The following is a 26,312-nucleotide window of genomic DNA, read 5'->3' as shown; positions in this document are numbered from 1 at the left end:
CAGAATAACAGAATGAAACAAGTGAACGATAACAACATAAACTGATAAAAGTTGTTTTAGACAGTTTTCAGCCATTTGTTTTTTATTTTAATTGCTCTATTTCTTCACAGGGTAGAGTTTATAATATGTTGCATCCAGATCATAAATGAGTTTGGCATATACTATAAATGCATGCAATCTGTGTTGTGGCTTCAATTAACATACTTGTTAAAAACATATTGAGAGTATTTGGCAATATATTTCTCAAGATGCTGGATAGCATTTTTTTTTTAAGTTTCAGAAATGTACCCAAGTTTGTGTTTTATGTGGAGAAAAACATATGAGCTATTTTTTGCATTTGCAGTCTGTAATTATTTGTAAACTGCTATAAATTATTGTATAATTAATATAATAAAACATCCATCCACATTTAATTAATCTCTATTCACAGATAACATTATGAAATTGTCCTCTTTCCTACCGGAGCCTGTGACTCTGGTGGTGCTTGTGGTCATGGTGGCTCTGACCTCTGCTAAAACAACCGCGCGGCCCAAATACTCGTTAACAAAGAAGCCTCTGCGAGAACTGCCCCTGACCACCACGGGGTGGCACACCAGCCCTGCGAAAGTCACCCAGCCTATGGAGCACCGTGCAGTCCAGCAAACCACCACCGTGCCCAGTGAGCTGGCCTCAGATTATAGCATGGGCGGAACAGCGACCACTGGTGGCGGACAGGAGAACTACACCCTGGATTATAGCGAGTGCTACTTCAATTTCTGTGAATGCTGCCCCCCAGAGAAGGGGCCTAGAGGGTCAAAGGGTGACAGGGGACTGCCAGGCAAGGACAATTCATTCTGGAATATTCTTACCATTTCCTTTTCCTCCTATTTCTTTTCTTTTTATTTCCCTGTGTCATCCCTCACCTTGTGGTTTGGGTGAATTGTCTGCCCCAGGTACTACAGGTGCAAAGGGTGAACCAGGCCTGAGGGGACTACCTGGGCTCTCAGGTATACCTGGAGCTGTGGGATTCAAGGGAGACAGAGGTAGATCGATGAAAGCTCAACAGATGCTGAATAAATTAATGAACAGTTTTGTCATGACCCAACCTAACTGCTTATGTCTGGTCTGGTCTCGTTTGGTCTTGGTGTGGGCAGGAGTGAAGGGGGACGCAGGAAGCAGTGGAGCAGCAGGATCTCACGGGATGCCAGGGAGGCAGGGAGACAGAGGTAAGAGCCCTCAGGCAGCAGCTGATGATGACCAAGACATGGTTCCGTAGCAGATCACACAGGTTACAGTAAAGTTATAGTTCCTTAGTAGACCACATAGGTCACAGTAAAGTTATAGTTCCTTATTAGACCACATAGGTCACAGTTAAGTTACAGTATAGTTCCTTAGTAGACCACATAGGTCACAGTAAAGTTATAGTTCCTTATTAGACCACATAGGTCACAGTTAAGTTACAGTATAGTTCCTTAGTAGACCACATAGGTCACAGTAAAGTTATGGTTCCTTAGTACAGTGTTTCCCAAACTTTTTAAAAATGACAGACTATCGCGACCCAACTCGTGACTGTGGTAGTTAACAAACTAGATCCTAATAGAAAGCTGTTAGCTTTCCTAAGCTATAAGCTAGGGGTATTAGACAAAATAAATTGTCACTAGGCTATGCTGGCAACCCAAATAAGATAGATAGATAGATAGATAGATAGATAGATAGATAGATCGATAGATACTTTATTGATCCCCAAAGGGAAATTCAAGAATAAATACTAAAATCTCCTACAACCCACCTGTGGGAACCAATGCCTTAGTAGACCACATAGGTCACAATTAAGTTATGGTTCCTTAGTAGACCACATAGGTCACAGTAAAGTTATAGTTCCTTAGTAGACCACATAGGTCACAGTGAAGTTATTAAGTTAGTAAGTTATTCCTTAGTAGGTAAGTCTGAGACTGTATTTGTAAATTCACAGGTCAGATGGGCCCTAAAGGTGACAGAGGGGAGTATGGCTCTCCGGGGCTGAAGGGGGAGAAGGGTGAGAGGGGCCCCCCAGGAGAGAACGCCACCAAGGGGGAGCCGGGCGAGCCTGGGAAGGCTGGACCCCCCGGACCCGTGGCCGGCCCCGGGGTCAAAGGTGACAAAGGGGACAGGGGCGAGTGTGGGGGTCACGGGGAGAGGGCTCTGAAGGGCGACAGGGGTGACAACGGCCCCCCGGGCATAAGAGGCGAGTCCGGCACCCCTGGGCTCAACGGCATGCACGGCACACCGGGTCTGCCCGGCGAGAGAGGGGAGGCCGGCCGGCCCGGTCCGCCAGGAGACGCGGGACCCCAGGGGCCGCCGGGAGCCATGGGCCTGCGGGGGCTGCGTGGGATGAAGGGGGACCGCGGGCCGCAGGGCAAACGCGGCGACCGGGGCATGCGCGGCATGAAGGGCTCCAACGGGAACCACGACGAGCGGCCTCGCTCGGGCTTCAGCGTGGGCCTCTACCCCAGCAAGTCCTTCCCGCCGTCCGGCTTCCCTGTCCGCTTCGACAAGGTCTTCTACAACGGCGAGGGCCACTACGACCTGGCCACCAGCAAGTTCAACTGCACGCACCCCGGCGTCTATGTGTTCGCCTACCACCTGACTGTGCGCAACCGGCCGCTGCGGGCGGCGCTGGTGGTGAACGGCGCGCGGCGCCTGCGATCGCGGGACACCCTCTACGGCCAGGACATCGACCAGGCGTCCAACATGGTGCTGCTGCGGCTGGCCGAGGGGGACCAGGTGTGGCTGGAGACCCTCAGGGACTGGAACGGAGCCTACTCCAGCAGTGAGGACGACAGCACCTTCACCGGCTTCCTGCTCTTCTCTGACACCAACTGAGAGCCCCGACAGTGGACTCTTGAGCATCGAACTGAGAAATCCCAATCCATCCCCTCCTGTCCCGTCCGATTCCAAAAACAAGGCCACTGAAGACCTTGGATTTTATGACACAGAATACAATACAATTTCTAAACAAAAATAAACAAATCACTCAAAACAAAAAACAATAGCGCCACCTACATTTATCGTGTCTCAATGTTCCCCTTCAAACTTTATTGAGTACAAGAAGAAACAGTTGTAGTTGGCAGGCATCCTTTATTCAGTAGCCTGTGTTGTTCAGAGTATCCTGTATAATATGGATTTCTGTGTGTAATGATAATCATGCATTGAGTCTCTTGCCTGTGATGTTATAGCAATGTGATGCCTCATTAAGTTAAAGAAGAAAGTGATGTATAGTAGACTAGACCTGTAGAGTTTCCCCTATGTTTTCAACCACAGAAATAACATACACCCTGATAAACTTCAAAACTTTGTCAAAACAAACAGGATTTCTGTACTATGGACACAAAAGCCTTCACTTCTGTTCACTTCTGAAATAAAAAGCAGTGAATATAACAGTCCAGACTCTTGCTTCATAAGCAGCCAAGGAATAAGGAATGCAACGAAATCCGCTTGATAATTTGTGATACAGTTAATTATTTTTCCGGGTCCAACTGATCCCTGAGCTGGTTGTTATATTCCATAGACCGTAAAATAAACTATTTTGTAACAGCTACACTAATTACTCTGTTCGAGTGAAGCGTTTTAATTGAACCCTCACAGAGGTGATGTGAAAAGGTGTAAAAGTTGTGAAAAGCGGCTAGCTGTGCTTGTAAACGTTTTTGGATGAAAGAGCTGTTGGACCCGTGACGTCGGACTTAACTACCAAATAGGGAACATGTTCCTAACCTTAATTTTGTTCCACACTAAAAAAAAAAAACGTACATTTGTACTAATCCATAGCCATGTGGTGACCAAACATCCAAGTATCCCTAAAAAATATACATGAAACTCTTTATTCCCTTATGATTTCCACATTCCTCAACAGTTAGGGTCTTTTTTATACATTTACTAACCATTTCCATCAATAAATATTCACTCATAACTTGATGTTTAAAATGTGTGACAAATATGACAACAAAGAACATGTGAATACTCAAAAAATACAAAACACAGTTATGACCTCTTAACTTACAACCTGCATTTGTGGAACAGCTTTAAGATGGCAGAAATGGTTACATGGTGGTACCACATGCCACACCGTGCGCTGCAGAGATGACGTTACCTTCACTCAATTGGCTGATGCTTTTATCCAAAGCCACTTCCATGCCAATTCATTGCAGAGCCAGACTCCCTGGAGCAACTCAGGGTTAAGTGCCTTAAGAGCTCAACTTGCCTGGTTTCAGCAGTGTTAGGTTACATTGACTTATTTGTGGCGGCCCACCACGATATCAACATTGACCACCACACAATGATTTTCCAGGTTGTACTACATTGTGCTTAAATCTGGATAGCATCATAACCACGCTGTGCCAATTTGTTAAAAACTGTTGCATTCAAGTTAATTCTGCAAACCAACCACCACAAATGTAATTCAATTCTGTGGGAAACACTGTTCAGGCTACTGCATGTAAACCCTTGGGCTCCGTACCCACTACACTACCATGTAGCTGAACCTGCGGAGCCACACTAACAACACCACCAGACTCATGGGTTTGATACTCTCAGAGCGAGCGAGCGAGCATGCACACACACACACACACACACGCACACACACGCACACACACACACACACACACACACATGAAATGAGATGAAAACATGAATCTACATTCTACTAAAAGCTACTTTTGATAAAACTGTCTACTAAATGAATCAATCGAACTGTAATGTGCTGTAATGTCCTCCATGTTTAGCGGTAATGTGCTGTAATGAAACGGTAATGTGCTGTAATGTCCTCCATGTTTAGCGGTAATGTGCTGTAATGTCCTCCATGTTTAGCGGTAATGTGCTGTAATGAAACGGTAATGTGCTGTAATGTCCTCCATGTTTAGCGGTAATGTGCTGTAATGTCCTCCATGTTTAGCGGTAATGTGCTGTAATGTCCTCCATGTTTAGCGGTAATGTGCTGTAATGTCCTCCATGTTTAGCGGTAATGTGCTGTACTCTCCTCCATGTTTAGCGGCTTCTTGGGATGTCCACCTGCTCCTTGGTGCTCCAACTCATTCTGCGCAGCATGGGCACAGAGACCCTGCAGCTGTACTGGCCACTATCCTCGGCGCTCACGTCTGGGATGATGAAGGTGCCGTACGACGTGGCTGGGCCCAGTGGCATGTCGTTCTTCAGGAAGTAGTAGTGGATCAGAGCGGCCGCAGACTCTCTGGTGTTGACCTCTGTTACACAGGTCAGCTTCAAGTCCCTTTTCTTCTGCCTTCCTTGAATTGTGCTCGCAAGCAGCTGTGGTGTGGTCAGTATTTCTGTGACCAAGACAGAAGACGGTTTAATAACATGTGCTCATGCCCTTGAGTAGCCCCATTTCCCCCACACTGTTCAAAAAGGTAGGCTTGACCTTGGTCACTCAAAAGATATGAACTAGGGGTTCTAAACTAGCTATCTGTCTTCTAAACTAGCTTTTGGCACATCGGATTACTAACGCCTCCAAAACAACAGGCCAGCAACCAATGCGATCACTGAACCAGATGTATTCAAATACAAACAAACAACTGAGCATTTGAGGGGATGTACTTAATATGACAAATGGAAGAAGCATGAATTCTACTGAATACCGCAAAGCGGTACAAAATATGACCGCCGCTCATTCCAGCACACCTCTCCGTACGGTTCTCGGGATATTCTGTTCGGCCCACCCTGCTTTTAGGGCCCCGGTACGGCGGGTGGGCGACGGAGCAAAACGAAAAATAATGGTTCCATGTCAGTAAAGCCTGACATCCACGAATGCTTAGCTAATTAGTTAGCTGACTAAAATGGACACCTTTTTGAAAGTAGAGCCAAAGGGAGAGATATCTTTCAAGTTTTGAAGGAGTACACTGATGCAAATGGACTTGACTGGTCTTGTTGTATCTGTCTTGGCCGTGGCTATGACTGGGAATAAAATTGGATTGACAGCTCTCATCAAGCAGAAAGCTCCAAATGCAAGTTTCACACACTATGCTTGCTAGTGAAGTGCTTACGGTGAAACGGATAGAGGATGAGCTTATTTTCTTTCATTTGCCGTAGTACTGTTGGTGGGTTTAATAAGACATCTCGCAAAGCTGGTGATGGGCCAGGACCTAGTGGTATTTGAGGGCCTTTACATGGAAGAGTTTGGGAACCCCTGTTGGGTGCATTAGGAAAACTGAAAGGAGCCTTTTATGAACATAATGCATAAGGATTACAGATCCATGAATGTGTGTGCTCACACACAAACACACGATTACTATCTAAGAATAATAATTAAAAAAAAAAATCAAAAGCAACATTATTAATACTTTATATAATCATATAGTTTTAGCTACGGGATGTCACTGATGCTTACCTAGGACAGTCACTGCTACACCGGTGGACTCGGCCGAATGGTACAATCCCTGCACTTCCCACGTGGCCCTGCAGGAGTATTGCCCTCCATGCTCTAAAGTGAGGTGGTGCAAAGTCAGCGTCCTGTTCCTCTGTCTCCAAATCTCTCTGCCATTCAGGTAGAAAATGACTTCAGTTCGACGATGTCCTCGAATGCGGCACGTCAGGGACATCGTCTCCTCCATGATCATTGGTTTGCTGGGTGCTTCCAGGATAATCCACCCACCTAGTTATGATAATAAAATAAAGCATTAGCCTAACCTAGTAACGTAATTTTAAAAACGAATATAGATAATAATAATATTAAATTCAACTAGACTAATTATAGTGTGTAGGTAATATTTGGCAAATCTAACGTTTTATAAAGACCATATAACGCATAACTTTACCGTCAATGTCTACGCGTAATGGGGCGCTGAGCTGCGTCTCAAGGATCCCCGTCGGGTTCAACTCTGTCTCCCTGACAGCCATACAGGTGTAGTTACCACTTTGAAGTACTCGGGCTTTCCAAATCTGATACGACATGCCCGAAGCCAGTGGTTTGCCGTTAAAGAACCATTCGAACGTCCAAAGTGGTGATGGGTCCTCTGGCACGTCACAGGTCAGTAGTAGCGAACCACCGGAGAACAGATGAGCGTCACCTTCGGCCACCGATGCCACCGCTTTCCTGGGTACTAGATAATCAGGAGGGTCTTATATGAGTTTAGCCAAGTCGATATGGTATTGTGTTAGTTTTGTCAATAACGCCTATGTGACTGACGAATGAAATGGGATTTTAATTTACTCGACTTTCATTAAAAACTATTGGGCTAAACATTACTCATCACGCTTGTAAGGATTAAATCATAGCTTACTTTGCGCCTGGGTCCATTTCTGCAACGCCGAAACAACTAGAGAAAAGACCGAAATGTATTGTAAAATCAGTAAATCAGTGGAAAAATCTGACACACGCATTAATTCAACAGGTTGTCCCCAGTTTGTGTTACTCACCTATCAAACTGAGAAATAAACGCATCCTGGCAAGCTGGTAAGAGCAAATGACATTCACCAGGGTCACCGCACTTCAACTACGCTTAAATATGCCTCGAAAAACATTTCAGAGACAGAGAGAGTACGAAGTTCCTCTTTCCACAACTTGCATGTCAGAGCACATGCCCTTCTTCCGGTACAGGACAGGCATTCTGTCCTGTCAAAACGGGGAATCACGACACGTTAGGGGAAAATGAAACTCAAAATGAGGTCATTATGCAACACGAGTTCCCATAGGAGTACTCACACTTTTGACGAATTCATTAGAATCAGCTGGATGTATGAGACATGAGCAAAAAAAAAAATCAAAACCAGAGATGTTTACTTGTTTTTAATTCATCTCAATGCAATTCATAAATACAACTAATGGCCACTATAGACATACTGTGCTTATAAACAGATGGCCCGCTGCTATTTAAATACTTCAAAGACAAAATCACATGATTTAATCAATGGTAAATGCCATATTGATCATTGTCTGCCATGAATTACAATGTTTAGGGACACTTGATTTGACCCATACCCAAGCACACAGCTTACTTAAACAAGGATTGAATAAAATAAACGCCAAAGTTATTATCAATAGTAAGTTTATACAGATCTTTAAGTCATGAGTTTTCTGGTTAAAAAGAGAGACCATTAGAAATGTTCAAACCACACTTTAAAATGTCATATGAAACAAAATTGCTGAGAAGAAAAATCCGCAAAACAAATGCAGGAGTAGCCAAGATGTGCTTAAATATGTGATACATTAAGTCATTACTATAAATAAATAAATATAGTAACAACAGTCTAAAATATAGAACCATACATAACTAATACCAAAGACCTTTCAGTGACACTTTACATAAACCTGCAGTCACACGAGTGACATAAGCAAGTCTTAAACAGGTCATGACAGATACCGGTCCTGTTATTAGACTTCATGATAGTCAGAGGTCAGTGAAAAACTCCAACAGTGACTTTGCATCATTATTGGTCAATGACTTCTCTCTGAATTTTAGATTCCAAAACAGCCGGTCACATTCTTTTAAAGTGCCACTGTGTAAAAGATTCTGTGATCGGTCATGGTAACATGACGCCTGACATGGTCACACCTGACAGTGACAGTGAAGGCAGTGAGTAAAGGTATTCGTCATGACATGTTGGAGAGGGGTCATGTCAGCCTTGTGCAAAATGTAGAGTAAAGTGTTACCAACGACTCCCAGAGCAAGTCTATGGGCAATTAACATTCGGTTCATTTCATGGCTCAGGCCTTACGAACAGATCGCTCAGCTTCAGCTCCTGACGTGTCCAAACTGTGCTGAGGGTCACCAGGCCTGCTCAAGCTGACCCTGCGGTCACTGGCCAATCCTGTTGTTGTTTACTATGATTATTACTAGGATTTGTTTAGGCCATTTGTTTCTTAGGTTATTTGAAAACTAGCTAGCAGCCACACACTGCTTTTCACAGAGAGATTCTAAGGGCTGTGGATGCTTCCACAGAGAGCTCTATCAGACGATTCTAAGGGCTGTGGATGCTTAATGCCCATGGCATCTCCCTCTTACTGTACTGCTGTTTACTTCATCTAGTTCAAGCTTAGGCAGTGACCAACGCAGGCAGGATCAAATTCATCAAGTCAAACCCCAGGCATATAAAAGAAAATGCAGCCATGCTTATGAGGGTGGTCACATCTGGGGTCAACAGGTTGGCTTTTTTTTTTTCTGATTAAATAACGTCACTTAAACTTTTTTCCTTCATCTAGCCTTTACTGAGGGGGAGGGGGTATTGGGTTTGGCCACTTAACGGAAGCACTACTTGGATTCCTAGGCTGCAAACTGGAACAGCACTACTATATCCACTGGCTCACACACACACACACACACTATGGATTTATGTCAGAGGGATTTGGCACTGTCTTCCTGCGAAGACAGACATGAAACCGTGTGCTGTGGATGGAGGTAGAGAAGCACTGCCTTACCCAACTACCCAACCGCCCCAGCACTGCCTTACCCAACTACCCAACCACCCCAGCACTGCCTTACCCAACTACCCAACCACCCCAGCACTGCCTTACCCAACTACCCAACCACCCCAGCACTGCCTTACCCAACTACCCAACCGCCCCAGCACTGCCTTACCCAACTACCCAACCGCCCCAGCACTGCTTTACCAAACCGCCCCAGCACTGCCTTACCCAACTACCCAACCGACCCAGCACTGCTTTACCAAACCGCCCCAGCACTGCCTTACCAAACAACCCAACCGCCCCAGCACTGCCTTACCCAACCACCCCAGCACTGCCTTACCCAACAACCCAACCACCCCAGCACTGCTTTACCCAAGCCCCTGCAGGGAGTCACTGGAATCAGTCTGTGTGTGGCTCTGGGCTCCTCTTAACTGATCACACCAACTGCAAACCCTGGGGCAGGCCTGGTCAGCTGGGCTAGCATAGCTATAGCATAGCATATGAGCCCTCTCTAAAGGAGCTCTTGCCTACACCTGTGTTACCCCTGAGTAGGCGTGATTAACACGCCTGCCCCTTCCCTTGTGGGGAGTTATCTTACCCCAATGCATTCTGGGAAGTGCACAACCTTGTCCCAAAGCTGGATGAACCTTCATTATTAAAGTCCTTGGAGTGTGTTTATATGCATGTCTAAGAGTTAGTGTTTTGTGCATGTGACAGAAGGAGAGCATGTGTTGTGTGTGTGTGTGTGTGTGTGTGTTTGTGTGCAGAAGCATGTACGTGTCTTTTCTATCTCCATCTTCTGTACCCCACTGGCAAACACACCCAGAAGGAGACGCATGGGGTTGGGGGTGGGAGATGAGTGGCTAACAGGCTGAGCCACACTCAAGAGTGTCCCCCCAGGGGGTGCCCTACGGTGGGGGAGAGGTCTCTGGACCTGAGGGGGACTGGCGTGGAGGGTTGGAGCAAGAGCTGGAGCTAGCGTTAGCATCCGCGGCTACGCTATCTAGCGAAGAGCTGTGGCGTGAGTGGCGGTGGCAGTTTGTCGTTCTCCACGTTGTCCGAGTCGATGGCGGTTGGGTCGGCCGGTACCGCTGCTGCTGCCGCTGCTGCTCCCGACGGCGCTGTGGTGCCGCCGTCGAGCGGGAACTTCTCCAGCACGTCCTGGACGCTGTGCTCCACGCCGTCGCACCAATCGATCAGGTCCCGCTCCAGACGCCGCGCGCCGTCCAGAACCTGCTCCTGCCGCGAGTCCAGCCCGGTCAGCAGGTCCAGGCTCGTGTGGTGGTGCGCCTGCGACGCCGACGCCGCCGTGGCCGAGCCGACTGGACCGCTGGCGCTGGTGGGGCTGAGGGGCTTCTGGGGCGAGGCCTGGCCGGACATGTACAGCTCGAACTCCTCCTGGCTCAGGTTCAGCGACTGGCCGTCCAGCTTCTCGATGAAGGCCACTGCACAGCACTGGACGGAGGTTCACACAAACACACCCCAGGCGTTAGTCACATATCTCCACTTTTGTGGTCATCTCCATCACTGACAACACTTTCAGGAAATTCAACCGCTTGCTTTGCAAACATCCACAGCAGCACAAAGGACATTGGAAAAAAAAACTAACTAGCATACCGGTGTTACGACCCCCTGCGCCCTCTTCAGGCTTGGCATAGCCAATGCACTGATAGTGGTGTCTGTGGTTCCACTAATAGGTTAATGGTATACACCTGGGTTAATGGGTTGGGCTATATACAGGGCTGTTTTTTCTCTCTCTGTCTCTCTCTCATGCTGGGTCACTTCTGGGTTATTAGGCACAGTTCTAATTTGAAGACCCATTGATTTCTTTCCTACATACTTCTTATCTCTTTATCCTTCACTCCTCTTTTGCAACACCATACTGACGCTTGCGTTACACCCACACACTTACATACATTGCAGTTTTCTCCCCTAGACATCTTGTGAACTGCAGTAATTTAATATTTAATGATTACTTTTAAATAAATATATTTTGGTTGACCAAACCACTTTGTCCGCCTTCCTCTTTTATGTTATGGTCTCAAGCTGGCCGTAACACCTGAGATTAGTCATCTATTATTTTGTGGAAGAGAGATTATCTCTCCATCATGATAAACACTTGCAGGAAATGTAACCTCGGTCGGTGAAGTTACGGTCATCCTTGTCACAAGTATGTGGACATGTCAACAGCCAAAACGCGCGTGAAAAGTGTGCATCTGCCTGTGTGTGTGTGTGTGTACTATATGTATGTCTTAGCCTTAACATTGTCACTAGGCAAAATAGCTTGGTGTGTGTGTGTATGTATGTGTGTGTACAGTATGTGTGTGTGTGTGTGTGAGAGTGTGTGTGTGTGTGCATGTGTGTGTGTGTGTGTGTGTGTGTGTGAGTGAGTGGAGTATGTGTGTGTGTGTGTGTGTGTGTGTGTGTGAGTGTGAGTGAGTATGTGTGTGTGTGTGTGTGTGTATGTATGTGTGAGTAAGTATGTGTGTGTGTGTGCATGTGTGTGTGTATGTGTGAGTATGTATATGTGTGTGTGTGTGTGCGCGTGTGTGTGTGTGAGTATGTGTGAGAATATGTGTGTGTGTGTGTGTGTGTGTGAGTATGTATGTGTGTGAGTGTGAGTGTGAGTGAGTATGTGTGTGTGTGTGTGTGTGTGTGTGGAGTGTGTGAGTATGTATGTATGTGTGTGAGTGTGTATGTGTTTGTGTGTGTGTGTGCGCATGTGTGTGTGTGTGTATGTGTGAGTATGTATATGTGTGTGTGTGTGCGCGCGTGTGTGTGTGTGAGTATGTGTGAGAATATGTGTGTGTGTGTGTGTGTGTGTGTGTGAGTATGTATGTGTGTGAGTGTGAGTGAGTATGTGTGTGTGTGTGTGTGTGTGTGTGTGTGTGTGTGTGTGTGTGTGTGTGAGTGTGAGTGAGTGAGTATGTGTTTGTGAGTGTGAGTGAGTATGTGTGTGTGTGTGTGTGTGTGTGTGTGTGTGTACCAGGTTGGTGAAGTAGTATCCATCCTCCCCGGTCATGATTCGGCTGGGGTTGCAGAAGCGGGTGATGTACTGGATGTTGGAGTGCAGGCGCGGCGGGTTGGCCTTCAGCACGATGTAGATGAGCGTGGGCAAAAAGTCATCCGCCGAGGCCGCCTCGTTCTTGGTGATCTTGATGGCGTTGAAGATGTGCTTGCTGCACATCGTGACGCATGACAGCTTCTCCCGTGGGACACGCTTAGAGTCCACCTCGATGATGGCTGAGGGTGCGAAGAGGACAAGCAGCAGGTTTAAGGGACACACTTAAGGCCTTCACCCAAGCAGCAGGTTTAAGGGACACACTTAAGGCCTTCACGCAAGCAGCAGGTTTAAGGGACACACTTAAGGCCTTCACCCAAGCAGCAGGTTTAAGGGACACACTTAAGGCCTTCACGCAAGCAGCAGGTTTAAGGGACACACTTAAGGCCTTCACCCAAGCAGCAGGTTTAAGGGACACACTTAAGGCGATTAAAACAGAAGTACAACCTCACATTGTGTCAATCACGTTTGCACACAGACTCTGAAACTCTGGTTTTGGAACAGGTTTGATGTTCAGCGTTTTGTGCATCTATATAGTGTCAGTGAATTTGGCTTCCTGCAGCAGCCTTCTGTGTTTTATGGAACAATTATGGATTTTAAAGCTAAAGATGCAGTCAGGGATTGCGCAGCAAGTTGTGTTTGTTTGTGTTTATGTTTACATTTAAATATATTAGCAGAAGCTTTTGTGCAAAATTACATTATATTTTAACCAAGGACCAAACGATACAAGCCAGAGAGGAAGCTCACCCCTCCCTTCAGTATTCCCAGAGAAACTTCACGCAGGGTTTTGTTTTTGTTTGAGGGACAAGCTGCCCCCACTTTGTTTGTTTCCAGTTTTCGGAGCCTTGGCTGCACACAGAAACCGTTTTTTTTACAGTGTACAAACAGAATGGGAAGTTGGCGATCGTGAAGAAATGATTGCTGAATGTGCCAAAAATGTTATGGGCTTGAAATCGCGTAAAATCCCTGACTGCACCTTCAAAGCTGACTAATGTTTAAATGTTGGCGTTAAGTAAGAGATTTAAAGTCTTTAATCCATTCAGTCAAGTAATAATAACCTCTCTGTGTTTTTGTCTTTTTTAAAAATATGACCATATGTATAATTGATGATGGTTAGCACATATGTATAATTGATGATGGTTAGCAAAGAACTGTTGAGAACATTTCAAATGTTGCTACACTAATGTGTGTGACATTAATGTCGTTCTTACTTCCAGCCCAGTCCACTTTATACTGCCCATTTATGATGCTTTCACATTAGTGTCGTCTTACTTTTGAGAGGACATGGTTCATATTCTGTTTGCTTCCAATGCAAATGTGTAACCCTGGTCCCTGGAAATTTTCATGTTGGCTTTTACTGCCAAGTCAAAAAAATAGGGCTGCTGTGCTCCGTCTGAGCACAGAAGCCTGTTTACCTACAGAAGAGCCAACACAGAGGCCTGTTTACCTGCATAAGAGCCAACACAGAAGAGCCAACGAAGAGGCCTGTTTACCTAGATAAGAGCCAACGTAGAGGCCTGTTTACCTACAGAAGAGCCAACGTAGAGGCCTGTTTACCTACATAAGAGCCAACGCAGAAGAGACAACGCAGAGGCCTGTTTACCTACAGAAGAGCCAACGCAGAACTCACCTGTGATGGCTTTCACCACGTTATCAGACACAGCGGGGATCTCCTCGTTCACAGGGACGCCCAGCATCTTAATAGTCACCCAGTGCAGCGCCCTGAAACAACACAGTCAACCACATTGATTTAATTTGGATGGGAGATTTCAATCCAGTTCCACAGGCCCCAACCCTGCGCTGAATTGGATGCAAATCTGCTCCTGTTCCCGCAGACCTGACTGTGGTCAGTGTAACCTCATTACTCCTGATGGGCTCGGCCAGGAGTGTTGAAGTAAAACGCTGAATCTAATCTAATCTAATCTCTGTGTGCAATAACCTTAGTCTTACACCGTTAGCCTAGCTTAGCATAATTCACTGGAAGTAGGATACACCAATTAGCGTATAGCTAGCCTATAACCAGAGAGGGTTAAAGCAGAACTTTAGTAGTAGTAGTAGAAGCTAGTAATCAAGTATTGTTGCTATAGCTATGTGCTTGTGCTCTGGCTCACCTGATTCTCTTCTGGATGGCCAGGTCTTTTTTCTCATCATCCGTGGTCTCAGGACAGAAGACGTCTTCGTAGAGCCGGATCATCATGTACTTCTCCACCTCGTCCATGACCAACTCTACTTTCTCTGTGGATCCTATATGTGACATGCACACGCCCACACGCACGCACACACACACGCACACATACACACACGCACACGCACATACATACGCGCACATACACAGACACACACACACAGACCCACACACACACACACACACACAAAATTTGTGATGAAGAGGAGTGTGATCTAGTGACCTAAACTCCTCAACACATTCCGCAGCTGTGACATGGGTCCAAAGTGACTCTGGAGTGACTGCAGCCCTGAGCCAGGGTGGGTCTGCACATCATGTGATCCAACTCATTTGAAAAGAAAGGTGTGTTTGAATGCTCACCCTTGTAGTAGGCATGCAGTTTATCAGACAAGTTCTGGTAGAAGTCCTGGACACACTCGGACTGATCCTCTGCGCTCATGTCCTGGACAATAGAAAGACTTGAGTCAGTGTTCAGTTATGATGGATGGAGGATTAACTATATTCAAACTAATTTGGGAATTTTGGGGAAGCTATTTGCTACCATGGACAATATACAGCAACAGGACAGAAACAACTACAGTACGATAAACAACATACAACAACAAATAATGACACCAGGCGTGGACACTGAGACAGCATCAGGGGTGGACACTGAGACAGCATCAAGCGTGGACACTGAGACAGCATCAGGCGTATACACAGAGAGCACCAGGCATGACAGCATCAGGCATATACACAGACAGCATCAGGCGTGGACACTGAGACAGCACCAGGCGTGGACACAGAGAGCATCAGGCGTGACAGCATCAGGCGTGGACACAGAGAGCACCAGGCGTGGACACTGAGACAGCATCAGGCGTGGACACTGAGACAGCATCAGGCGTGGACACAGAGAGCACCAGGCGTGACAGCATCAGGCGTGGACCCAGAGAGCACCAGGCGTGACAGCATCAGGCGTGGACACTGAGAGCACCAGGCGTGAGAGCACCAGAGTGAGCATGAGGTGACCACCTGAGTCACATGCTTTTAAAAAGTACCTAAAAAAGGTTTTGTCCCAGAGTGCCCCAGGAAGAGCTCTGGATCTGATCAAGGGTGGATGTGAACCAACTCTGGGTTAGAACTATTCTACAGGCACAGAACAGAACTATTCTACAGGCTCCACTGCCACTCTAGAACAGAACAGAACTATTCTACAGGCTCCACTGCCACTCTAGAACAGAAAAGAACTATTCTACAGGCTCACTGCCACTCTGGAACAGAACAGAACAGAACAGAACTATTCTACAGGCTCCACTGCCACTCTAGAACAGAACAGAACTATTCTACAGGCTCCACTGCCACTCTAGAACAGAACAGAACAGATCAGAACAGAACTATTCTACAGGCTCCACTGCCACTCTAGAACAGAACAGAACTATTCTACAGGCTCCACTGCCACTCTAGAACAGAACAGAACAGATCAGAACAGAACTATTCTACAGGCTCCACTGCCACTCTAGAACAGAACAGAACTATTCTACAGGCTCCACTGCCACTCTAGAACAGAACAGAACAGATCAGAACAGAACTATTCTACAGGCTCACTGCCACTCTGGAACAGAACAGATCATATCAGAACAGAACTATTCTACAGGCTCCACTGCCACTCTAGAACAGAACAGAACTATTCTACAGGCTCCACTGCCACTCTAGAACAGAAGAGAACTATTCTACAGGCTCCACTGCCACTCTAGAACAGAACAGAACAGATCAGAACAGAACTATTCTACAGGCTCACTGCCACTCTGGAACAGAACAGAACAGAACAGAACAGAACAGAACAGAACAGAACTATTCTACAGGCTCCACTGCCACTCTAGAACAGAACAGAACAGATCAGAACAGAACTATTCTACAGGCTCACTGCCACTCTGGAACAGAACAGAACAGAACAGAACTATTCTACAGGCTCACTGCCACTCTGGAACAGAACAGATCAGAACTATTCAACAGGCTCCACTGCCACTCTAGAACAGAACAGAACAGAACAGAACAGAACTATTCTACAGGCTCCACTGCCCCTCTGGAACAGAACTATTCTACAGGCTACGCTGACCAACTGGGGGAAGGGGGATTCCCACAATACATAACACCCCATGAAAGTCAGCACAAAAGAAACTGAATGAAGAAGTGGGACTGAAGTGTTCTCTGCTGCACGCTATGAGGACCCACAAGATCAGCGATGAAGCACTCACTGCACAGCTGCACACGTAATACTAAATTTGTGGGTACTTTCTGAAAGCTAAATTAAGCATTTAATAGATTCAGTTCCTGATTAAAAAAATTGTTTTTGTGTGAACACATCCATATTCTGAGAAACTTCCCCAATAACCATCTCAGAATACCCCTTCTTTCCGCCGAGTACCTACACATTTATGATGAATATATGGAATTTCCTTTGGATATCTAGGCATGGTGTAAACCAAGTTACTTCGGTTCAAAGACCATTTCAACATCAAGATGGCAATGCAACCGCCACATTTCACGAGCTGGCAATGGCTTGGATTGTCCCAGTGTTGTCGAGTGTGCTTCTAAACTCCCATGACAACAGGTTGTCAGGCTGCTGAGCATTTGTTTGGCTGCTGTGTCTGTGGAACACCAGTCTCCATGGTGCAATCCATTACACAAACTTCCTGCCAAGGAGTTGTTTTTCTAGCCCAGTCCAACTGGTCAGGTGTTGGGTCCTATATCAGACCCTTACAAGTCAGGTGTTGGGTCCTATATCAGACCCTTACTGGTCAGGTGTTGGGTCCTATATCAGACCCTTACTGGTCAGGTGTTGGGTCCTATATCAGACCCTTACTTCCACCAAGTCTATGTGGGCAGTCAACTCTTTCCCTCACCCTCTTGTAGGCCATGGTCTCGGTGAAAGCGCGACACTGCTTGAAGATCTCGCGGCCGGGCTTGTGCAGGGTCTTGAGGAAGTCGATGAACTCTTGCGTGGCCCGGTCCATCTCCGCGCTGACCCTACTGGTGCTGGGGGACGGAGTGTCTGGAGGCCCTGAGTCTGGACAGAGAGGAACAGAGAGGGACAGCAATGAGCCCATTAATGATAACGGAGTCTTGACAGAGAGGAACAGAGGGACAGCAATGAGCCCATTAATGATAACGGAGTCTTGACAGAGAGGGACAGCAATGAGCCCATTAATGATAACGGAGTCTTGACAGAGAGGGACAGCAATAATAGTTTAGGCAATCTGTGAGGGAAAAAAAAAAAAAAAAAAAAAAAAAAAAAAAAAAAAAAAAAAAAAATCACCCAACCCAAAACTATTTGCAACAGTAAATGATTTTTGTTTGTATTCAGTTCATGAAACCTTCCCGTATCACATAAAAGTCCATGCAAATCCAAGTAGGTATTATTTGTGCATAGGTCAATGGCCAAAAGCTGCTCCTTTGGCAGTTTTACTGAACTTTCATAGTACAGGGGATTCCCTCCACCCCCCACTCCCCTCCCCTGTTGCAAGCCGTGTGTCTCATGTTGTAAAGTGTACTGACTATGTGCTCATGTTGCGGAGATGTTTTTCCTGTTCCCACACTGTACTCCCCACAGGAGCATAGTCTGGGGGCTGTTTTTTATCCTCCCCTCTCCTCATGTTATGCTGTATTTTCTCCTTGTACTGCATTTCGTTGTGTCTGTACTTGTACTCTGCACAATGGCAAAGTTAAATCTAATCTAATCTAATCTAATGTGAAAATTAGGTCAAATTCTTTCATAAAGGCATGAAACTGGGTGAACTTGGTGAAACCATTATCAAAAAACCCCATTGATCGCTGTGGCAACCATTAAATCTTCCACTATAACTGAAATAAACTGCATTAAACTGCATTGGGTTGCTTTAAGCCCACATTCTGTAGCTCTCAGTAGGTTTGGTGGTTAGTTTGTACCACTTGACAAGTTCAGTTGTGACTTCTTGAGCTTTCTTTACTCTGAGCTAGCGAGCTACCACTGTTCATTGACCCTCAGTCCTGAATGTGCTTGTCCGAATGCTTGTGCAACTGTCAGACATGTAGCAAACCACTGGTCCCTGTGTATCACCAGGTGATGATCTCTCTTCTTGTTACTGTGCACTTGCCAATGTTGTACCAATGTTGTTGACTCTATTGCCATGATATTCCTACATCAATGCAGACTCACCAAACTCTGCTTGTGGTTCACTACGTGGATGTGAATGACAACAAGGGCCAGTTCTAGCCTACTACATTTGGGTGGGCTGGCAGAAATTCTGTGTGGGCAACATAGCAAAGCGGTCAAATTGGATCAAAATGGACAAACACAAAACACAAACACAAAAAAAAAACACGGTACTACCTAGCTTGAGTTGCTGCAGCCAACAGCAAGGGATGGACAGTATTTCTGATACATGTATTTAAAATAAGTATTTCAAATACAAAAGTAGTTGTTTTTGAAAAAAAAAAAATGGCTTCGTATTTTATATTTTGAGTAAGTTGTAGGTTGCTCTCACATCCAATACACTCCCTCACATACCAACCTCAAGTTTCTTGAGAAGTTTAGTTATCCAATCGTAACACATGGAACCAGTTCTGTGGTTAGAAAATGGTTTCGTATTTTGTATCAAAGTACTTGTCAAAGTGTCTATTGTTTTTGTCTATTGTTTATTTTTTGCTAAATATTTTTGGTAAAACCAATAGCCTACTTTTGGTGATGTGATGACATCATAAAAGTGCAAAACAATGAATGTAGCCTCTGACTGGTGATGAGATAGTAATTTGCCAAGATTTGTGATCAGAATATTGAGATTCAGGAATCATCCAAATCAGAACATATGGAGCCTGTTATGTGACCGGATATGTGTGCAACATTGCTCAATCTGGGCATGCGCTGACAATGTCAGAGACTTGTCTCCACTTTGTACCGTTTGACAAATTCAGTCGTGACTTTTTGAGTGCATCTCTGATACAGTATTTAGGCTATGAGATGTACTGTAACAGGCAGGTCAGCATAGCTGATCTGTTGACTGTTTGCAGGTTATGCATGTCTCGTAGGGAGAGAAAAGCGGTTGCTCTTAAACACTGTCCACTTAATCAGTCAGTGTACTGATGAAGGAATAGATTACCGGTAAATAGACAGATATGGAATGTTTGCAAAGTGATATGCTCCATTTAAAGAGAGTATTTTTAGTACTTTCACAATACAAAAATACAGTATTATTTACAGGTTATTTGATGTTCTATTTTTGTCCATCCCTGCCAACAGCTAGAGTAGCCAGGCAGCTACAGTGCTACATTCTTCAATTCATTTACAAAATTATTTATTCAAATTTTAATCTTTAAAATAATGCTCCCGAGGGTGTAGTACTGTAGCTGCCTGGCCGCTCTAGCTGTTGGCTGCAGCAACTCGAGCTAGGTAGCACTGATTGTTTGTTTTTTTCTCACATACTGACAGTACTCAGTGACTTTGAGAGTTTTCCTTTAAGGCATCAGGATGGGGTTTACCTAACACACATACATAGGCCTACTGCACAGCCATGTGCCAGCTAGCTACCATTACACTCAACACCAACGCCTCTACATCCAAGCTGGGTTTGAGGCTGCACACTGCACAGATCAGAGTCCTGCAACGGGTCTGGTACCCGCATAAAAGCTGCTAAAACGGGTGGATTGTGACATTCCTGAAATTCACGGGCAGGGACGCGGGTGGAAAATGAACTCCTTGCGGGTGGGTAGCGGATGACAAACAAAACAGTATTTTAGTTTGCTGAATAAAACATAAAATAAAAATATGTGCAATATTTGTATGTCTAAATTACCATCACCACATCGCAAATATGTGTTTAGTCAACAATATGACCTTTGACCCATCACGTCACTACTGTGACTTTGATTTCTTACATGCATCTCGTGGTTGGAGCGTTGTAGGAGTAGGCTACTATGTCAGAACAGACATGATAGACTCACTCCGCTAATAAATTCTATAGGCGAATGTGTGTACACTTTGCTAAAAGAACTATGAACTATGTGGCCACACATGTGGCTCTGGATGGGGTCAGATATTCTTTAGAATGCTTATTCTACAACATTCTAATTACAGTTTTGTCAGTACTTGCTGAAGGGTAATGCATAAAAACAACCCTCATTTTAACATATTTCCACCAACTGGATTTTCATGGACTTTTACTATGGTGTTTAGATCACAAATTGAAATATAAAATGTAAAAAAGAAATTCTGTTGCAATTACAGTAGTTTTGGATCAGACCTTACTTTGCCTGGACTATAAGCCCATTTCACAGTTAATGATAACGGCGTCTGGACAGAGCGGGACAGCAATAAGCCCATTTCACAATTAATGATGCCTAATGATGTCATTAATGATGACCCTCTTCCTGTCCTTTAGGTGGACTGTGCTGCTATACGAGTGGCTTTCTATGACGCTGTTTACATCTTCTAACCTAAACCTAGGCAAACTTTGACATTTTGAAAAAGCGCTGCATTTTTAATTGATCTGTCTGTTGACAGAAATATTGATAACTCCCAGAGGAAATAGGTTTACACAGTGGCCACATCTTGTGAAAAGGGCTGATCGCTGATGAGAGACATCTTTTGAAAAGGGCTGATGAGGGACAAATATTTTCACAATGATGCCAAAGCCGCTGATATTCTTCTGAACTGGTCATTCAGCATACCAATTGAAATGCAGTTTGTTGTTTGTTTGTTGGTAGCTGTCAACATGGCATTTGGCAGACAACACCACCACAAGTAACCCCCCTCCATCCCCCATTGGCAGACAACAACACCACAAGTAACCCCCCCCCCCCATTGGCAGACAACACCACCACAAGTAACCCCCCTCCGCCCCCCATTGGCAGACAACACCACCTTAAGAAACCCCCCTCTGAGTCTCTGCGTTGTTACCCAGATCAACACAGATGCTGAAAATTATTACCAACAGAAAGTGTCAGCCAACAACTAAAATAGCTATATTTCTTTTTTTGTTTGGCTTTTTATGCCTTTAATCGGACAGGACGGCAGAGACAGTGACAGGAAGCGAGCGGGGGAGAGCGATCGGGTGGGACCAGGAAATGGCCCAAATATGGTATGGGCGCTGTAACCAGCTGTGCCACAGCGCGTTCTCATTCTCTGCTAAAATCTGTGAATACATATTTCAGGTGACCAGTGAAAGCTACAGTCTTCATTTGTGACCTATAAAGAATACATATTTTAGGTGACCAGTGAAAGCTACAGTCTTCATTTGTGACCTATAAAGAATTTCATAGATGATGCCAGATGCTGCCAATTTCCTGTATGAGTTTACAGTAGTCTCTAACAGTTGAACTCTCTATCTGCGTTCTGCGTTGTTGTTTACAGTAGTCTCTAGATCACCCGTGTTCTAACAGTTCATCTCTCCATCTACAGATGTTACCTGCTCCATAACCCAGGTGGGTGCTAAACAGCGGTACACTCTTAAAAAGAATGTGTTAGATACAACAGAAAACAACAACAAACTGTGTTGTCCCTGTATGGACATAGAGGTGTGTTTAAAAACAACACAAGTTGTGTTATTTTCAACACATTCGTTTTAAGAGTGTAGTAGTTGTAATGAGGTTCCCCCTTTTCACACTAAGGCACTTTGAGTGCCAGAAAAGCACCATAGAAATGCAACGTGTTGTTATTGTTGTTGTTGTGTTGATGTGTTGTTGTTGTTGTGTTGATGTGTTGTTGTTGTTGTTGTTGTGTTGATGTGTTGTTGATGTGTTGTTGTTGTTGTTGTAACAGAGTGTTGACACAGGTTGTCTTCTTCAGGGTACCTTTCTTTGGCGGGGTTCTGGACGACGGACTGAAGATCTTCTTGATCGTGGTGACCTTGCGGGACTTCTCGTTGCTCTTCTTGTCCTCGAACTTTGAGAAGGAGGATATGGAAGTGTGTGCCGGCGGGGCCTGAGGCCCCTGGGGTCCCTGGTGGCTACTGGCATAAGCAGCCTCCTCTTCCTTCTGTAGCCTGAACACACAGACCAGCAGGCCGCACGTCAGTTTGCAGATACTGACCGTAACACTGTACACGTCAGTTTGCAGATACAGACGGTAACACTGTACACGTCAGTTTGCAGATACAGACCGTAACACTGTACTTAAGACACACAAATAGAAACATCAATATCATCATTTTAACCCACAGCACCCCTAACGTATTTACTGCCCTAGTCACTTTTATTCTACTTTTAAGAATATAAGAATACATTCCTGGTGTGTCAGTTGTCTGACGGTTGTCTTTGGCTGTTGAGCCATGCCAAAGATGATTTTATGTCATGACAGATAATAAAGTTTTTCTGATTCTGGAGTCCACCTACAAGGGACCTTTGAGGTGTAGAGTAAACAAACTTAACTCCAAAACCTAACCTTAACCATACATTATACGTTAATAGCAGCGTATCAACAGATTGTTTATTGACAATACAGACATCTGTAGACAGTCTATATTGCACCGCCTGGTAAGGTGTGACCATACCGACTACAGGTGTGTATGTGCAAAAGGTCTTCAGGGACTCAAAACTGGATAAGCAAGTATGTTGTCTAAAAATGTAGGAATGTACTGGGCTTTGTGTACTTTTACTAAATAAAAACTAAACGTCTCCTCGCACCTCTCTGACAGAGTTGTGGTGTGTATGTTTATGTTTTGTGATCATTACTCATTATTTTCATTGTTGATATTTGATACTGATATTGTTATTGATATTGTTGTTATTATCACCATTATGCTTAATGCTTTTCAACAAATGTAGAGCTCATATACTGTAAGTCGCTTTGGAAAAATAGTATCTGCCAAATACCATCAACATCAACATTACCATCACCATAGCCTGTCCCTGCTGCTTGGTGCTTAACACATGACATGTGCATGATGAAGCTCTGGCCGGTCATTGCTCTTCCTCCCTGCCGCCACCCCCTCCCCCCGCTCTCTGGACTCCCTCCTTCGGCCCCCCCCCCCCCCTCCCAAGACTCTCCTTCTGACCCCCCCCCCCTTCCTCTCTTTTCAACAAATGTAGAGCTCATATACTGTAAGTCGCTTTGGAAAAGTAGTATCTGCCAAATACCATCAACATCAACATCAACATCAACATCAACATCAACATCCCCCATCACCATAACCTGTCCCTGCTGCTGCTGCTTAGCACATGACATGCGCATGATGAAGCTCTGGCCGGTCATTCTTCTTACCTCCCTGCCGCCCCCTTCTCTCTCTGGACTCCCTCCTTCACGCCCCCCCCCCTTTTCCCTCCCTCTGTGGACCGCCCCCCCACCCAAGACTCTCCTTCTGACTCTCTACCATCATTATCTCTGCTGCTGCTTAACACATGACATGTGCATGAGGAAAAGAGGATCCACTGAAGGGTGTGGTGATGCCGTGTTAGTAAGAGAGATCATAAAGAGATAGCACTGGTGATAAAAATATAAAATGTGTCACTGCAACAAAAATATTTTCTTCAAAAACAGCACCATCCTGTTTCTGACAGGAAGCGCTGTTAAATATTTTTTTCTCCAAATCATTACTTGACCAAGAATACTGCATAGTGCAGCCAGACGTTAGAACTGTGATACTGTAAACTTACTGCAACTAACATCCAGAAAGAAAATGGCCTAAAAACCTATTTAAAGTGTCGAGTTTGCAAACAGGGCGTGTGAACTAGAGTCATTCAACTTAATTTGATCCATCCATGCATTACTCCTGGGAGTTCATGTTCTTCCTCCTTGTCCCCCTCCCTATCTATCTGGACACCCTCCCCCACCCCTCTCCCTCCCTATCTGGACACCCTCCCCCTCTGGACTCTCTCCTTCTGACCCCCCTCTCTCCCCCTAGACTCCTCACCGTGCCGCCAGGGCCCAGTCGTCCTGGATCTGTTTCTGCCGTGCGTGCTGGTTCTCCTCTCGCCAGCACTTGGAGCAGAGCCCCTGCCAGGCCGCGTTTCCGTAGAAACCGCATCCCTTCTTACACAGCAACTCGGACTGGTCCACGTGGATCCCGCGGCGCTCCATCTGTGCGCTCATCCCTGTGGTGAGCTGTGGGGTCAGGGGTGAGAGGTCAAGGTCAGGGGGAGAGGTCAAGGTCAGCAGCAGACTAAGCGACAGACAGACAGTTTAGTATCAAACCACTGGCAATGCTCACAATATGAAAAGACACCTAACAGGGACTGCCAGTATATCTGTGGTTGCAGTTCTGTTTCAGATTTAGTAGTGCTTCTTCTTCAACATGCTATCAAATAATAAACAATTTAAATATAAATATGGTAATTTTGAGTTGCAACCCCCGTAACATTACAACAAACCGGATGATATCCATAGGCCTAGCGTAGCGTAGAAAAGAAGTGGGTTATGAAGCGTTTATGAGGCTTTAGGCCATGTGTCCTAATAAAGATGTTCTATAACAGACTGATTTATGTCAACTTAATTGACATATTTGTTTCAGTCTTAAGACTTTCAGGTAGATGTGGTACAACAGCCTGGATTTTCCCCTTAACAGACTCCAGTAAGCTGCACGCAGCCTAGTGACATCATGACAGCTAAACGGCTAGACCCATATATAGGGCTAGACCTCCGTTGAGCCAAGCACTCTAATGAGGTCCTGACGGCTGTAAAGCTCGATTAGATGTTGTCTGGGCTACTGTCTGCAAACATTTGTACAGATACAATTACACAGGTACGTACACTCACGCGCTCTAACATAACGTAGGCCAATTATTGACACCGTAAAGAGCAGCCTCCCGTCCACCACAGGTAAACTCAAGTTTCATAACATTCTAAGATACGACAATATTATTAAAAATCATGAATAATCGTCAAGTTAAGCAACATAAATAACATTAATACCTGATGTGAGTCAGAGTAATGTAAAACTGGCCAGAATTAAGTATAATAGGCTGGGTTTAATTTACCAGTCTGAGCTTATTATACAGGCACCAAGACGACAAGGTAGCAAGGTGCCAATGACTTTGTGTTAACCTCACCATGTCACCCAAAGGTGCGACGTCCTTAGGTGTCCAATAATGTCAACTTGAATTTCCTCTCTAAACTAGCTCAGTCCACCCAACTGTTATCGCAACCTCAGATAAGTTGCCTAATTAGGCAAGCAACTTGAAGATTGTCAGCGATTCATGTAACTGTTTGAGACACGACTTTAGGTTATAAACATATCTGATGTCCGAATGTAACAATGTAACGTAAGGTATAACGTATAGAAGTTAGCGCTTAAACTATTATGCTAGCTATTTCTTAGTTATCAGCTGACGTTTGCTGTAATGTTTACGCTAGCTAGCCAAGGGTTAGGAAACATTAAAACCACTTTTTTAATGTAACATTTTGAGCAGTTTTGTTCCAGCATTCAATACTTACCAAACCACGAAATAGAGGGACGCCTCGATTTGCTTCTCGCCTCGGTGTTATTGTTTAATTATTAACATAAATTATTCGGCCTACAACAACCCAACCACCACTGACAGAGTACACGAACATCACTTCCGGGTTACGATCCACTGAAAACATATTTCATAATAAAAGTTCTCCAATTTACTGTAACAAAGCAAACGTGAGCATCGCAGGGTACAGTCATAAGCTAGGCTTAAATAATAATAAATAGGCGTAAATTGCATACCATTTAAATCATTTGCAATTTACAACTGTTGTGGGGGTTGCACATCGGACCATTTTA

At 45.1% G+C, this 26,312-nt stretch overlaps 3 protein-coding genes across 6 annotated transcripts; 1 reads left to right on the top strand and 2 right to left on the bottom strand.

Annotated features, from left to right (window-relative positions):
• Positions 1 to 438: 438 nt before the first annotated feature.
• otol1b (otolin 1b) lies at positions 439 to 2,933 on the top strand. The gene is made up of 4 exons (XM_048264059.1): positions 439 to 817; positions 933 to 1,022; positions 1,134 to 1,205; positions 1,952 to 2,933. Exons 1-4 carry the CDS (start codon positions 439 to 441, stop codon positions 2,839 to 2,841), a joined length of 1,431 nt encoding a protein of 476 aa, XP_048120016.1. The 3' UTR covers positions 2,842 to 2,933.
• Positions 2,934 to 3,822: 889 nt separating this feature from the next.
• LOC125308488 (high affinity immunoglobulin gamma Fc receptor I-like) lies at positions 3,823 to 7,652 on the bottom strand. 4 transcript variants are annotated; one of them, XM_048265033.1, is made up of 5 exons: positions 7,384 to 7,652; positions 7,248 to 7,283; positions 6,783 to 7,067; positions 6,356 to 6,619; positions 3,823 to 5,297 (listed from the first exon to the last, which is right to left on the bottom strand). In XM_048265033.1, the coding sequence occupies exons 1-5, from the start codon at positions 7,406 to 7,408 to the stop codon at positions 4,999 to 5,001; spliced, it is 909 nt and encodes a 302-aa protein (XP_048120990.1). In that variant the 5' UTR covers positions 7,409 to 7,652; the 3' UTR covers positions 3,823 to 4,998. The 4 variants fall into 4 exon arrangements, with proteins under 4 accessions (XP_048120990.1, XP_048120988.1, XP_048120989.1 ...); XM_048265031.1 differs by lacking the exon at positions 7,384 to 7,652 and having other exon boundaries at positions 3,823 to 4,945; positions 4,978 to 5,297; positions 7,248 to 7,369; XM_048265032.1 differs by lacking the exon at positions 7,384 to 7,652 and having other exon boundaries at positions 3,823 to 4,913; positions 4,978 to 5,297; positions 7,248 to 7,369.
• An 86-nt stretch (positions 7,653 to 7,738) lies between these two features.
• rabgef1l (RAB guanine nucleotide exchange factor (GEF) 1, like) lies at positions 7,739 to 26,109 on the bottom strand. The gene is made up of 9 exons (XM_048265029.1): positions 25,997 to 26,109; positions 24,477 to 24,667; positions 22,420 to 22,610; positions 17,499 to 17,662; positions 14,977 to 15,058; positions 14,543 to 14,675; positions 14,062 to 14,153; positions 12,357 to 12,613; positions 7,739 to 10,825 (listed from the first exon to the last, which is right to left on the bottom strand). The coding sequence occupies exons 2-9, from the start codon at positions 24,653 to 24,655 to the stop codon at positions 10,370 to 10,372; spliced, it is 1,554 nt and encodes a 517-aa protein (XP_048120986.1). The 5' UTR covers positions 24,656 to 24,667; positions 25,997 to 26,109; the 3' UTR covers positions 7,739 to 10,369.
• Between the last annotated feature and the right edge of the window lie 203 nt (positions 26,110 to 26,312).

This window comes from Alosa alosa, chromosome 15 (genome assembly GCF_017589495.1).
Source record: "Alosa alosa isolate M-15738 ecotype Scorff River chromosome 15, AALO_Geno_1.1, whole genome shotgun sequence".
Lineage (NCBI taxonomy): Eukaryota > Metazoa > Chordata > Actinopteri > Clupeiformes > Clupeidae > Alosa > Alosa alosa.
Note: the sequence above shows the minus strand (reverse complement) of the source record. Positions and strands in the feature narration are given on the sequence as shown.

Coding starts and splice junctions, on each gene's coding strand:
- otol1b (XM_048264059.1), top strand. CDS start 439: ATGAAATTGTCCTCTTTCCTACCGGAGCCTGTGACTCTGGTGGTGCTT. Junction 818..932: donor GGGTGACAGGGGACTGCCAG/GCAAGGACAATT, acceptor TGTCTGCCCCAG/GTACTACAGGTGCAAAGGGT. Junction 1,206..1,951: donor AGGGAGGCAGGGAGACAGAG/GTAAGAGCCCTC, acceptor GTAAATTCACAG/GTCAGATGGGCCCTAAAGGT.
- LOC125308488 (XM_048265030.1), bottom strand. CDS start 7,347: ATGCGTGTGTCAGATTTTTCCACTGATTTACTGATTTTACAATACATT. Junction 7,068..7,247: donor GAAATGGACCCAGGCGCAAA/GTAAGCTATGAT, acceptor CTGATTATCTAG/TACCCAGGAAAGCGGTGGCA. Junction 6,620..6,782: donor ATTACGCGTAGACATTGACG/GTAAAGTTATGC, acceptor TATCATAACTAG/GTGGGTGGATTATCCTGGAA.
- rabgef1l (XM_048265029.1), bottom strand. CDS start 24,655: ATGAGCGCACAGATGGAGCGCCGCGGGATCCACGTGGACCAGTCCGAG. Junction 17,663..22,419: donor CAGAACCCCGCCAAAGAAAG/GTACCCTGAAGA, acceptor CTCTCTGTCCAG/ACTCAGGGCCTCCAGACACT. Junction 15,059..17,498: donor AGACCATGGCCTACAAGAGG/GTGAGGGAAAGA, acceptor TCTATTGTCCAG/GACATGAGCGCAGAGGATCA.